Source organism: Macaca nemestrina, chromosome 19, assembly GCF_043159975.1.
Source record: "Macaca nemestrina isolate mMacNem1 chromosome 19, mMacNem.hap1, whole genome shotgun sequence".
In the NCBI taxonomy this organism is placed as follows: domain Eukaryota; kingdom Metazoa; phylum Chordata; class Mammalia; order Primates; family Cercopithecidae; genus Macaca; species Macaca nemestrina.
This window is the reverse complement of record NC_092143.1, coordinates 10566130-10579707: the sequence shown is the minus strand read 5'-3', so window position 1 is coordinate 10579707 and position 13578 is coordinate 10566130. Positions and strand designations below refer to the sequence as shown.

The 13578-nt window shown below is 38.6% G+C and overlaps 1 protein-coding gene across 2 annotated transcripts in view; it reads left to right on the top strand.

The window, feature by feature from the left end:
• The window catches only part of LOC105476952 (docking protein 6), a 445591-nt gene that overhangs the window by 269091 nt on the left and 162922 nt on the right, over positions 1-13578 (top strand). For both annotated transcript variants that reach the window (XM_011733258.3, XM_011733257.3), the window contains exon 4: positions 7020-7139. In XM_011733258.3, coding sequence (XP_011731560.1) covers positions 7020-7139 — 120 coding nt within the window. The remainder of the gene's footprint in view (positions 1-7019; positions 7140-13578) is intronic.

The window sequence follows — 13578 nt, the reverse complement described above, 5'->3', positions numbered from 1 at the left end:
CACCAGGCTGGCGTGCAGTGATGTGATCTTGGCTCACTGCAACCTCCACCTCCCGGGTTCAAGGGATTCTCTTGCCTCAACCTCCCAGGTAGCTGGGATTATAGGTGCATGGCACCATGCCCAGTTAATTTTTGTATTTTTAATAGAGACAGGATTTCACCATGTTGGCTAGGATGGTCTCAATCTCTTGACCTCATGATCCTCCCACCTTGGCCTCCCAAAGTGCTGGAATTACAGGCATGAGCTACCACGCCCGGCCTGTGCATCACATTTTCTATTGGCATCTATTAAAAATTTACCCCAATGCTGGCTTTCCATCACAGAAATGCATTCGTCCTCAAGGTGAGCTTCCAAGTTGGTGGAAAGGATCCTTTTTAAGCTCGTAATTTAAAAAAAAAAAAAATCCAGTTCCCATCTTTGCCCCCCACCTCCACACACACACACACACACACACACACACACACACACACACACACACACACACTCTACACCATTCTTTTCAGATCATTTACTGGTGTCCATTTCTGTTCTTTCTGGTTTTCTCTGAATTAAGCTCTTGTGTCATTTACTAACCTCCATGTTAAAGAATTTTACAATGAATTCTCATCAGGCAAAAAAGCAGCACATTTGATTGTTCTATCAATTGCTGCTATTTGTCATTTGTTACTTTGGAAAGTAGGTAGCGGCGATTTTCTCTTTGGCCATGTTTGAAAGCCTAACCTCACTCCTTCAATTCATAAAAGTAGCAGAATACAGTTTTTCCTACTGAGTTCAGAAAGTTGATATATCAAACTGATGTTAAATCAAGGAAAACAAGTTATGATTATCAGCATCAAAGATGCATTTAGGTGGTAACACATTTCCTTGGCTCTAAACTGACCTTTTCTAAGATTCCACTGTCACATCTATATAAAAAATACAAATTTAATCAAGTGCTGATCACAAATAAAACTAAAAGAGTTTATGCAAAAGCTTCGGGTTGCATAAATATTTCTAATGAGGTTGAAAGAAAAAATAGCCAATAAAATAAGAAACCTTTTTTGAATAGATAATATTTTATCATTACCTAAGTTCAATAGAGAACCATGTCAGGTAGTGCTCTGTTTATCTTTCTAATCTAAAGATCTATTTTATCTAGCTAAGCAAGGCTTATAAACTCCACTTAAATGGAGGCAATAGAGACCTCAAAATATCCTCCAAGAGACTACTCACCAAATTATTTGCATTTGGCTTTAGAATTTGTTTTGAATTTCTGGGAATAAATTGCAAATTATATATACTTAATTGTTCCATATTTATGTATTGGTTTCCATATCCAGATACTGTTTCTAGGGTAAAGGGTGACTAGATCAAGTATGTTTCCTGCACTCCAATTTCTTAAAGTTGACTGGGAAAGGCAGAACAATAGCTCATTGATACTTAGGGGCGTCTGCGGCCCTACCACCCTGAACGCACCTAATCTCATCTGATATTCAGGAGCTATGATAAAATTCTGTATAGTGTCAGGAAATGTAGAGGAAAGGTGTCACATCTAAACATGGGTCTGAAGAGCTAAACTAAGAAGGCCATATTTGAACCACATTTTAAAGGACTGTTAGATATCAGTAAACTTTGTGGAAGGGAGCAAATAAGGGGTACTTCACTGAAAGGAAATAAATGCACTTCCTACTTAGAAAATTAATCGTTCCCCCATCTCTACACTGGTCAGCTCTACAAATCTGACTTCAACAGAAAAAGCTTGTTCCTGTAGGCTAACCAGAGATTCATGCTTTTGATCTTTGCTGAAGCAAGTGTTTAGGTGGTTTTGTTTGTTTTTTGATGGAGTTTCGCTCTTGTTGCCCAGGCGAGAGTGCAATGGCACGATCTCGGCTCACCACAACCTCCACCTCCTGGGTTCAAGCGATTCTCCTGCCTCACGCCTGTAGCTGGGATTACAGGCGCGCACCACCACGCGCGGCTCATTTTATATTTTTAGTAGAGACGGGTTTCGCCATGTTGGCCGGGCTGGTCTCAAACTCCTGTTCTCAAGTGATCCGCCCGCCTCGGCCTCCCAAAGTGCTGGGATTACAGGCATGAGCCACCGTGCCCGGCGGTGTTTAGGTTTTAACTGGTTTCTTGTCTTCCTACTATTAAAAAAAAAAAAGGGGGGGGGGGCGTGGGGAAGTAAAAGTCCATAGAACATCAGCAAGGCCAGTTAAGTAGAAAGTCACGCCAGTTTAAGAATGAAAGCATCGCCAAAATGTCTTATGTTTTAATAGTTCCAAAAATTTTAAATGACAATAAGGGAGAGTGTTATATTCTCCAAGCAAAAGGCTTAAGGGAAACATTTTTCTTCACTTTATGGCAAAGCATGTATTTAAGATGTTAATAAATATGAAAACCTTTATCATCAAATCATAGCAAATCTGCACAGAACATAATTAGATAGAATTAAGAATTTGTGCTTATGCTGAAGACAAAACAGGATTATTTTGTCTACATTTTCCAAAGATTATTAATAAAAGCTAACTCCAGTGGGAACTAGATACAATGATTATTTTAACACAAAAAAGTCTTACTTGCATCTTCGAATAAAATAACATGAAAGTGATGCAGTGCTATTTTTAATTCTGCTATGTAATTTTGAGCTGATGGCATGTTTTCTGTATATATATGATGAAAACTTTCACTCTGTTGTCAAATATAGCTCATTTTGGATCATTTAACTTTAATGTCATTATGTTAAGGACTAAATTTAGTGAAAGCAATAAAGCTTGAATCTAATTATTTAGTCAATAGGCATTTATTAAAGGCCTTCTATTTAAATACCTCTTTTCTGATTCCTTTGAATCAGAATTAAAAATAGCACTGCATCATGTCAATACATGTCACTTACAATACATGTCACTGTATTGTAAGACACCATACTTTCCCCAGAATTCTGTGGAGAAATGGCAAGACGCTGAAACACAGGGAGGAGCCAGTCTTTGACTGAATTGGTTTTGGACTCCCATCATTTTCTGTCCCATCAATCAACCCATTTGTCACATAATTCACCGTTTAATTTAATCTCTAGTCTCCATTTGTCTTAGAATTCCCAAATGCCTTTCAATTTTCCTTTTGGAAATTACCAAATTTCTTCATTTAACTAATCCTCTACATAATGAAAACATTATGTGTTTCTAGTCCAGAGAAAAAGTTATTTACTCAATTAAAAATTTGAACATAGCTGCAAGCTATCTGAAAAAGGCGTCTTAATGAAAAAGCACTTCATCATGAAGAGAAAAATAGAAAACTTTATAGAACACTTTAATGTCTTTATTCTCCCATAATGAAATTTAATTAGTTACACATTATGCGTAGACTAAAAAGTTTGAAAGATAAAGCAAATTACAAAAGGCACTCAGTCTATGGGAAAATAAACATTTTAAAATGCAGTGGGTGGGTTCAGATTATTACATTTGTATTGAATCTCAGTTCTGTAAAAAAATATAAAAATGAAAGGTGAAAGATAATTTAGAGAAAAACACCAATTAAATAGTGATAAAAAATTAACATGCAATAAAAGATTAAAAGACTTCAATACATAGAGCTTGCCTAAGAAAGAAGAATTAAAAAGCACAGTTGTAATATTTGAAAGGTGGTGACTATCAAAAACAGATTTATAAAACCAAAGCTTTGTCTAAAAGTCAACGAAATTCAGCTTATCTGCAGCAAAACTGTTAGTTCCAAGTATACAGAGTACAAAGGTTAATATTTATGAGATGAAGTTTTAGGCCTGATCTAATTGAGCCAAATACTAGAAAATCATGAAGAGAATGAACTAATACCATTTCTCACATTTTTCTACATGAACTCAGAGCTGTCCCCAGCTGTTACGGGATGTCACTCTTGCTACCCTGCAAATGTCTTTCCCTCTCTGCCTCAGGCAACTTCCTCACTCCTCCCAGACTCCTCCAACGCACACTCATACACTCACAAACGTGAGTACATATGCACACTCACGCATCAAAACTGCTGTGTGCACACACACCTACACATTACACACTGCTATACACACTCACACCCACATACTCACACAGATATACGCTCACACTTGCTCACTAACACACACATCATCATTTCTCTCTGCTTGCCCTGATACTTTCAACTCTGCTGAGCCTTTGGCATAGTTCCTCAGTTTCTACCTAGCTAGGCCAACAGCCTTCCAGAGCACCATATACTAAACCCACCTGCCCATCCCACTATAGACTCTGATTATTGAAAGCAGAAATGGTGTGTTTTTCATAAAACCTCCTAGCGCAGTGCCTGGTGTAAAGAGAGTTCACAATATATTTGATAAAGGAATGAGCCCTGAATTGGAAGAATCTCTCCTCTCTTTGAAATAGTTCACAGTTCAGTCTTTAGTGCGACAGTATGTACTCTACTTTTGTTATTCTTGCTATTCCTAGTCTTATATGCTACTACACTACTAAAATGCTGAAGCCCCGTCTGCGAAACACGTCTTTATCTGCTGGTAGGAGCCCATGAATACCTCTCATTGCTCTGTGGGAGACTTCTTTGTTCCAGCACTTACAGAAATTCTGCATTTAGTTCTGCTTGAAAGAGTCCACTCCAATTTCATAGAAGCCTTTTACTGTATGATTGCTTTCTTTGTCTCATTAAACCCTAGGACAAAAGGCTTAACACAAAGGAGGAGTGAATTATATATTTCTTAAACGTCTGGGCATGCACTGACTGACTGCTTAAGGAGAACAATGGCACCAAGGTGCTTTGGCACCTAATTTTTACCCCCAAATAGCACATTAGATATTTTCATCTTCATCTGTAGAGAAGTGGAAATACTGTTACATACAATAATGTAGGAAAGATTTTAATTGCATGTGACTTTACATTATTTTTACATTGTGGAATCTTGTGAAAAATTTAAAACAGTAAAAATTTTTAAAAGAAAAACAATAATCATAGTGCCTCTCTTGACAGAAATTTCAAACATTTCTTGATACATAGCATGTAAATTGGTTTAACCTAAAATATTTTCGTTGATTGCTAGAAAATCTTTTAAATCTTTTATACATTTTATAAATACTTATGTATCTAATAAAATCACATTCAATATATGCTTTTGTTGCTCCTATAAAATTTTTCTTTGAAATCTGGCATTTGCTTCCTAGAAGAAAAAAGGTTTGTTTTTTTGGTTTTTGTTTTTGTTATTTTTAGTAAGCCATCGCCTCAGCAAATGGTGCATTTATTATATTGGCAGCCTTGTGGTTGGAAAGGATTATTTTCTGGGTTCCTAAGGAAATGCCTGAGCAGCTATATCCCAGGCCTCTGACTCTACCCAAGTGAGGGAGCCAGGCCTTCTTGAAAATTTCCTGATCCTTGACATGGTTTGATAGTGTGCCTTACACCAGTGAGGGGATGGTCCTTCCTACATGCAAACTGTGCTTTCATAGATTAAAAACATGCTTTTCATGATGGGAACGTTGGAACTATTGTTTTTATTAGAATAGGATCCCATGGGGAACTGCATGTCCTTTTTTCTTTATTTTTAAAAGTATGTCATGGTCTTGGAAAAACTAAAAATAAATGACAAATGTGTCTTCACATCTCATTGATGCAACTTATTTTTGCTGCAAAGGCAGCATGACTAAGCTCAGAAAGAAAACATTACCCCAGTTTGATGGTGTTGACCGTCAAGGAGAGCCTACTTTTGGTATTCAGATCCCTAAAGTCAAGAAAATCTGTCACAGATAGCTTTTTATGGGGAGTTTAAAATGCCAAGGCAAAGGGTGAGGTGTCATCCACAGAGAGCAACAAGAGATTTACAGAGAATCCATATTAAACTGTTCTAGTACAGATTTATGCTGTATGGAAAAGTCAGAAACTTCTCTGGGCAGATGTCAGTGGAAAGTTCTTATCCAATTTCTGTACAGTGATATTGGAGCTTGGCCTAAAATATTAAACCTGAGATCCCTTTTCAAATTTCTGCATAGTAAAATAGCTGGGAGACTTGGCTGATTTCCAATTCTGTTTTGGTGCTGACCAATGATTTGAGGCACAGGTATGACCCTAACCCTTGGCTACCTCACTCACACAGGGCTTACACCAAAGTCAAATTCATTTACGTTTATGAAAGCCTGTGAAAACTTTAGATATGACAGGATTTTGTGTTGATATATTATAATGTTTTAAGCAAGAGGAAAATGTGATTATAAAGAAATTGGGAAGTAATCATAGTTAAAAACAAAAACAAAAAAGCAATGATCTAATCAACGTCTTAGGTAATTGGAATTTCCCAAAGAGAAGACATACTTTTAAGATTCTACCCCAATGTTTTAAAAAAATAATAGCCTAATTTGTATCATTTACAGAGAAAAATCACATTCTAGAGCTAATTTATGATCCATTACAATTCAGAATGACTTGGGGATCAGATCTTCAAACTCAAATCTAAGTCACTTTCAGGAAAACGTTCATTTGTTTAATCTATCCTGATATTGTTTCAACTATTCACTTATATATTTTTTATTTTATATTTACTTAATTTTTTACATTGACATAAAATTAAATGTATTTACATGTAAAACATGTTTTGAAGTATATATATGTGTATATATTGTGTGTGTGTGTGCATATGTGTGTGTGTGTGTGTGTATATATATATAATGTAAAGCATGATGGTTTGTAGTATATATGAGTTAGCCAGGTAACTAAACCTGGCTAATTTATTATTTTAATTTTCCTCCCCAAAGAAAATCAATCTGAACTATGCTATATAGGAAACAAATATTCTCAGACTATTATTTGTAAATAAGGTAAAGTCCTACAAATAAGATAAACCACTTAAAAATATAATGTCAAAGAGTGGGAAATAATTTTTGAGACTTATTTTCACTTCCTAAATACAGTTTTTTGTTGTTTTTTAAAGGCAGGTTCTTAACTCTTGCCAGTTACCTGGGAAAATGGTTAAGGGCACATTCTTCTTCCATCATTCCTAGGGAGCATTGCTTGACTGGTGATGTTGTGGTTACTTTCAGAGCTGGAGGCCGAGGAGTGGTGCAAGCACCTCTGCATGGAGTGTCTGGGGACCAGGCTCAATGACATCAGCCTTGGGGAGCCCGACCTTCTGGCAGCAGGAGTACAGCGGGAACAGAATGGTAGGTGTGAGATTGCCTTCCATCACTTCAGAATACTCTTGTAATTGTAGAACTTTGAAACTGGAAAGGAGCTCAGAAATGTTTCAGACCAATCATATTTTTTAAATCAAAGAGGCCGAGTGCAGTGGCACACACCTGTAATCCCTGCATTTTGGGAGCCCAAGGGTGACCCATCACTTGAGACCAGGAGTTCGAGACCAGTCTGGGCAACGTGGTAAAACCTCATCTGCTAAAAATACAAAAATTAACTGGGTGTGGTGGCTCGTGCCTGTAGTCCCAGTTTCTCGGAAGGCCGGAGCACGAGAATTGCTTGAACCTGGGAGGAGGAGGTTGCAGTGAGCCAACATCACACCACTGCACTCCAGCCTGGACAACAGAGTAAGATCCTATCTCAGAAATATATAAATATGAAATATTAAAATAAACTGAACAGTTCAAGTTATTAAGGAACTTTTCCACACTGGTGTAACAACTGGAGAAAATGCTAAGGTACAACCCAGGTCTCCCAACTTCTTATCTGTAACCTTGCCTTTTATCCCAATAAATAACTAATAGATTAACTTGTTCTACAGAAGGCTTTTGAATGGCTAGCATCCCTCCAGTTTCTTGAGACTTGTTATAGATTTAGAGTCTATATTAACAGATTTGGCTTATCAGGTTATCAGTAGCTTTTAGGACATTTGGCTAATATCACAAGGAGGAAAGTACAGTGAGTAAAATCTCAGGGTTTGACAAAACTGAGGCGTTTGTTTCTAATGGTGTTTACTTACTATACCGTTCTCTAGTTTAACAAGAGTTTCTAATGTCTCATAACGATTTATACTGCATGTTCATGACTAGCAACTCTAAACAGAATTGAAGTAATATTGTTCAGTCTGTCAATATTCATTGATTGTGAGGTCATTTTTAAAAATATTACCACCACCAGATGATCGAATAGTGTAAAAATAGAAACTTTTTAGTGTTGCTAAGTTTTGATAGGTTTTTTGAAACGTTGAAGGATATTGAGGAAATTTGACACTATTAAGAGATTCTGGGCCAGGCACAATGGCTCACACCTGTAATCCCAGCACTTTAGGAAGCAGTGGAGGGTGGATTGCTTGAGCTGAGAAGTTCAAGACCAGCTTGGGCAACATGGTGAAACCCTCGCTCTACAGAAAATACAAAAATTAGCAGGCCATGTGGCGTGTGCCTGTAGTTCCAGCTATTCGGGAGGCTGAGGTGGAAGGATCACTTGAGCCTGGAAGGCGGAGGTTGCAGTGAGCCAAGATTGGGCCACTGTAGTCCAGCCTGGGTGACAGAGTAAGGCCATATCTCAAAGAAAGAAAAAAGAAAAATTCTCGAATTATCTATGAGTCATAAACTAGATATTTTAGGTAAAAGAGCACATGATAGCACATGATGATTATAATCTCATTATTACTAATAATAATACTGTCAACAACCATTGCTAGCTCATGGCCCATTGTAGCACTATTTTTTATTTGTTGCTAAAATGAAAATAGTTTTTTTCTGCTAATTGTTCATGAGCATATATAAGTACCAAACATTGCTTCCATTTGAGTTTTTCGAAAGTCACAAAATCATTTCTGTAGCTCTTTAGCTTCAGGTTTATATTCCAGTTCCTCTCCCACACTCTCTCAAATTTCATCTCCAATTTGTTTTCTGAGAGTAGTGCTAAGCACAGAGGCTCCATAATCATGCTGCTTAAAATGGATGCTCTTCATTCACAGTTTAAGGAAAAACCACCTTCTGATAAAAATTTGTCAAGTACTACATAGAGGAAATATGATAAAAGTGAATAAATTAAGCTTATAAATAGAAATACTACGTGTCTTTTGCAGCATGGACTGTATGCTTTTTACTTTGAAGACCTGGAGAGATATGGTTTCCATCCAAATGTATAATGTACTTCTTTGGTTTCTCATAATTTTATTTCTAATTTGATAAGGTCAAAGTAATTTGTCTAGAATATAAAGAGAAATTTTAATACAGGGTTATTTTAGAATAGGACAAACAGAATAAAATGCCAAAGCTACATCAAAAGCAGGTTTCTTTAAAACACACACAGTCAAAATAAAGAAGAGAAAAAATAATTCCTGCATATACTTTACAGTGGAACTGAAATTATATCACCAATGCTATAAATGCTTTTCTTAAATTATGTTTAATAATCCTAACTTCAAAAGGATATATGTGCTTTAAAAATATAGTCGACAAATCTATGAGTAATTATTTAGCTGGAAAAGGGTAATTCCTTCCCCTTGGAGGAAGTTCCTTATTTGACTGCCAAGGCCATGGATACAGCCATTGCTCAGGGTTCGTCAAGTCTGCACCCCCCCTTCTTTAAAGAGCTTCCGTAAGTTTTGATGATAATACCTTTCCTCTGTTCCTCTTGCCCATTCAGAGCCAGCTAGAACTCTTTAAAATTGGCATTAACACTTTAGGAGAATAATAAAAGGAATAAACATTGAGGCAATATCAAGATTTCAGACTCTACTCTTGCTAGCTCAATCATCTAGTGTGTACACACAGAGAAAACTATACATACGGAGATTGGCACAATTTCTTAGGTATATACCCCAATTTTCTCTCTTTCTAATCAATAGACTTCCCACACACTTACGATAATTCCAATTTAGAATGCTCTCTCAATAAATTACAACTTAGAGGGCGGAGCAAGATGGCCGAATAGGAACAGCTCCAGTCTCCAACTCCCAGCGCCAGCGACACAGAAGACCGGTGATTTCTGCATTTTCAACTGAGGTACTGGGTTCATCTCACTGGGGAGTGCCGGACGGTGCTGGTCAGCTGCTGCAGCCCGACCAGGGAGAGCTGAAGCAGGGCGAGGCATCGCCTCACCTGGGAAGCGCAAGGGGGAAGGGAATCCCTTTTCCTAGCCAGGGGAACTGAGACACACAACACCTGGAAAATTGGGTAACTCCCACCCCAATACTGTGCTTTAAGCAAACAGGCACACCAGGAGATCATATCCCACACCTGGCCGGGAGGGTCCCACACCCACGGAGCCTCCCTCATTGCTAGCACAGCAGTCTGTGATCTACCGGCAAGGCAGCAGCGAGGCTGGGGGAGGGGCGCCCGCCATTGCTGAGGCTTAAGTAGGTAAACAAAGCTGCTGGGAAGCTCGAACTGGGTGGAGCTCACAGCAGCTCAAGGAAACCTGCCTGTCTCTGTAGACTCCACCTCTGGGGACAGGGCAATAACAAACACAGCCGAAACCTCTGCAGACGCAAACGACTCTGTCTGACAGCTTTGAAGAGAGCAGTGGATCTCCCAACACGGAGGTTGAGATCTGAGAAGGGACAGACTCCCTGCTCAAGTGGGTCCCTGACCCCTGAGTAGCCTAACTGGGAGACATCCCCCACTAGGGGCAGTCTGACACCCCACACCTCACAGGGTGGAGTACACCCCTGAGAGGAAGCTTCCAAAGCAAGAATCAGACAGGTACACTCGCTGTTCAGAAATATTCTATCTTCTGCAGCCTCTGCTGCTGATACCCAGGCAAACAGGGTCTGGAGTGGACCTCAAGCAATCTCCAACAGACCTACAGCTGAGGGTCCTGACTGTTAGAAGGAAAACTATCAAACAGGAAGGACACCTACACCAAAACCCCATCAGTACATCACCATCATCAAAGACCAGAGGCAGATAAAACCACAAAGATGGGGAAAAAGCAGGGCAGAAAAGCTGGAAATTCAAAAAATAAGAGTGCATCTCCCCCGGCAAAGGAGCGCAGCTCATCGCCAGCAACGGATCAAAGCTGCACAGAGAATGACTTTGACGAGATGAGAGAAGAAGGCTTCAGTCCATCAAATTTCTCAGAGCTAAAGGAGGAATTACGTACCCAGCGCAAAGAAACAAAAAATCTTGGAAAAAAAATTTGAAGAATTGATGGGTAGAGTAATTAATGCAGAGAAGGTCATAAACGAAATGAAAGAGATGAAAACCATGACACGAGAAATACGTGACAAATGCACAAGCTTCAGTAACCGACTCGATCAACTGGAAGAAAGAGTATCAGCGATTGAGGATCAAATGAATGAAATGAAGCGAGAAGAGAAACCAAAAGAACAAAGAAGAAAAAAATGAACAAAGACTGCAAGAAGTATGGGATTATGTAAAAAGACCAAATCTACGTCTGATTGGGGTGCCTGAAAGTGAGGGGGAAAATGGAACCAAGTTGGAAAACACTCTTCAGGATATCATCCAGGAGAACTTCCCCAACCTAGTAGGGCAGGCCAACATTCAAATCCAGGAAATACAGAGAACGCCACAAAGATACTCCTCGAGAAGAGCAACTCCAAGACACATAATTGCCAGATTCACCAAAGTTGAAATGAAGGAAAAAATCTTAAGGGCAGCCAGAGAGAAAGGTCGGGTTACCCACAAAGGGAAGCCCATCAGACTAACAGCAGATCTCTCGGCAGAAACTCTCCAAGCCAGAAGAGAGTGGGGGCCAATATTCAACATTCTTAAAGAAAAGAATTTTCAACCCAGAATTTCATATCCAGCCAAACTAAGTTTCATAAGTGAAGGAGAAATAAAATCCTTTACAGATAAGCAAATGCTTAGAGATTTTGTCTCCACTAGGCCTGCCTTACAAGAGACCCTGAATGAAGCACTAAACATGGAAAGGAACAACCCGTACCAGCCATTGCAAAAACATGCCAAAATGTAAAGACCATCGAGGCTAGGAAGAAACTGCATCAACTAACGAGCAAAATAACCAGTTAATATCATAATGGCAGGATCAAGTTCACACATAACAATCTTAACCTTAAATGTAAATGGACTAAATGCTCCAATTAAAAGACACAGACTGGCAAACTGGATAAAGAGTCAAGACCCATCAGTCTGCTGTATTCAGGAGACCCATCTCACGTGCAGAGACATACATAGGCTCAAAATAAAGGGATGGAGGAAGATTTACCAAGCAAATGGAGAACAAAAAAAAGTGGGGGTTGCAATACTAGTCTCTGATAAAACAGACTTTAAACCATCAAAGATCAAAAGGGACAAAGAAGGCCATTACATAATGGTAAAGGAATCAATTCAACAGGAAGAGCTAACTATCCTAAATATATATGCACCCAATACAGGAGCACCCAGATTCATCAAGCAAGTCCTTAGAGACTTACAAAGAGACTTAGACTCCCATACAATAATAATGGGAGACTTCAACACTCCACTGTCAACATTAGACAGATCAACGAGACAGAAAGTTAACAAGGATATCCAGGAATTGAACTCATCTCTGCAGCAAGCAGACCTAATAGACATCTATAGAACTCTCCACCCCAAATCAACAGAATATACATTCTTCTCAGCACCACATCGTACTTACTCCAAAATCGACCACGTAATTGGAAGTAAAGCACTCCTCAGCAAATGTACAAGAACAGAAATTATAACAAACTGTCTCTCAGACCACAGTGCAATCAAACTAGAACTCAGGACTAAGAAACTCAATCAAAACCGCTCAACTACATGGAAACTGAACAACCTGCTCCTGAATGACTACTGGGTACATAACGAAATGAAGGCAGAAATAAAGATGTTCTTTGAAACCAATGAGAACAAAGATACAACATACCAGAATCTCTGGGACACATTTAAAGCAGTGTGTAGAGGGAAATTTATAGCACTAAATGCCCACAAGAGAAAGCAGGAAAGATCTAAAATTGACACTCTAACATCGCAATTAAAAGAACTAGAGAAGCAAGAGCAAACACATTCGAAAGCTAGCAGAAGGCTAGAAATAACTAAGATCAAAGCAGAACTGAAGGAGATAGAGACACAAAAAACTCTCCAAAAAAATCAATGAATCCAGGAGTTGGTTTTTTGAAAAAATCAACAAAATTGACAGACCACTAGCAAGACTAATAAAGAAGAAAAGAGAGAAGAATCAAATTGACGCAATTAAAAATGATAAAGGGGATATCACCACCAACCCCACAGAAATACAAACTACCATCAGAGAATACTATAAACACCTCTACGCAAACAAACTGGAAAATCTAGAAGAAATGGATAATTTCCTGGACACTTACACTCTTCCAAGACTAAACCAGGAAGAAGTTGAATCCCTGAATAGACCAATAGCAGGCTCTGAAATTGAGGCAATAATTAATAGCCTACCAACCAAAAAAAGTCCAGGACCAGATGGATTCACAGCTGAATTCTACCAGAGATACAAGGAGGAGTTGGTACCATTCCTTCTGAAACTATTCCAATCAATAGAAAAAGAGGGAATCCTCCCTAACTCATTTTATGAGGCCAACATCATCCTGATACCAAAGCCTGGCAGAGACACAACAAAAAAAAGAGAATTTTAGACCAATATCCCTGATGAACATCGATGCAAAAATCCTCAATAAAATACTGGCAAACTGGATTCAGCAACACATCAAAAAGCTTA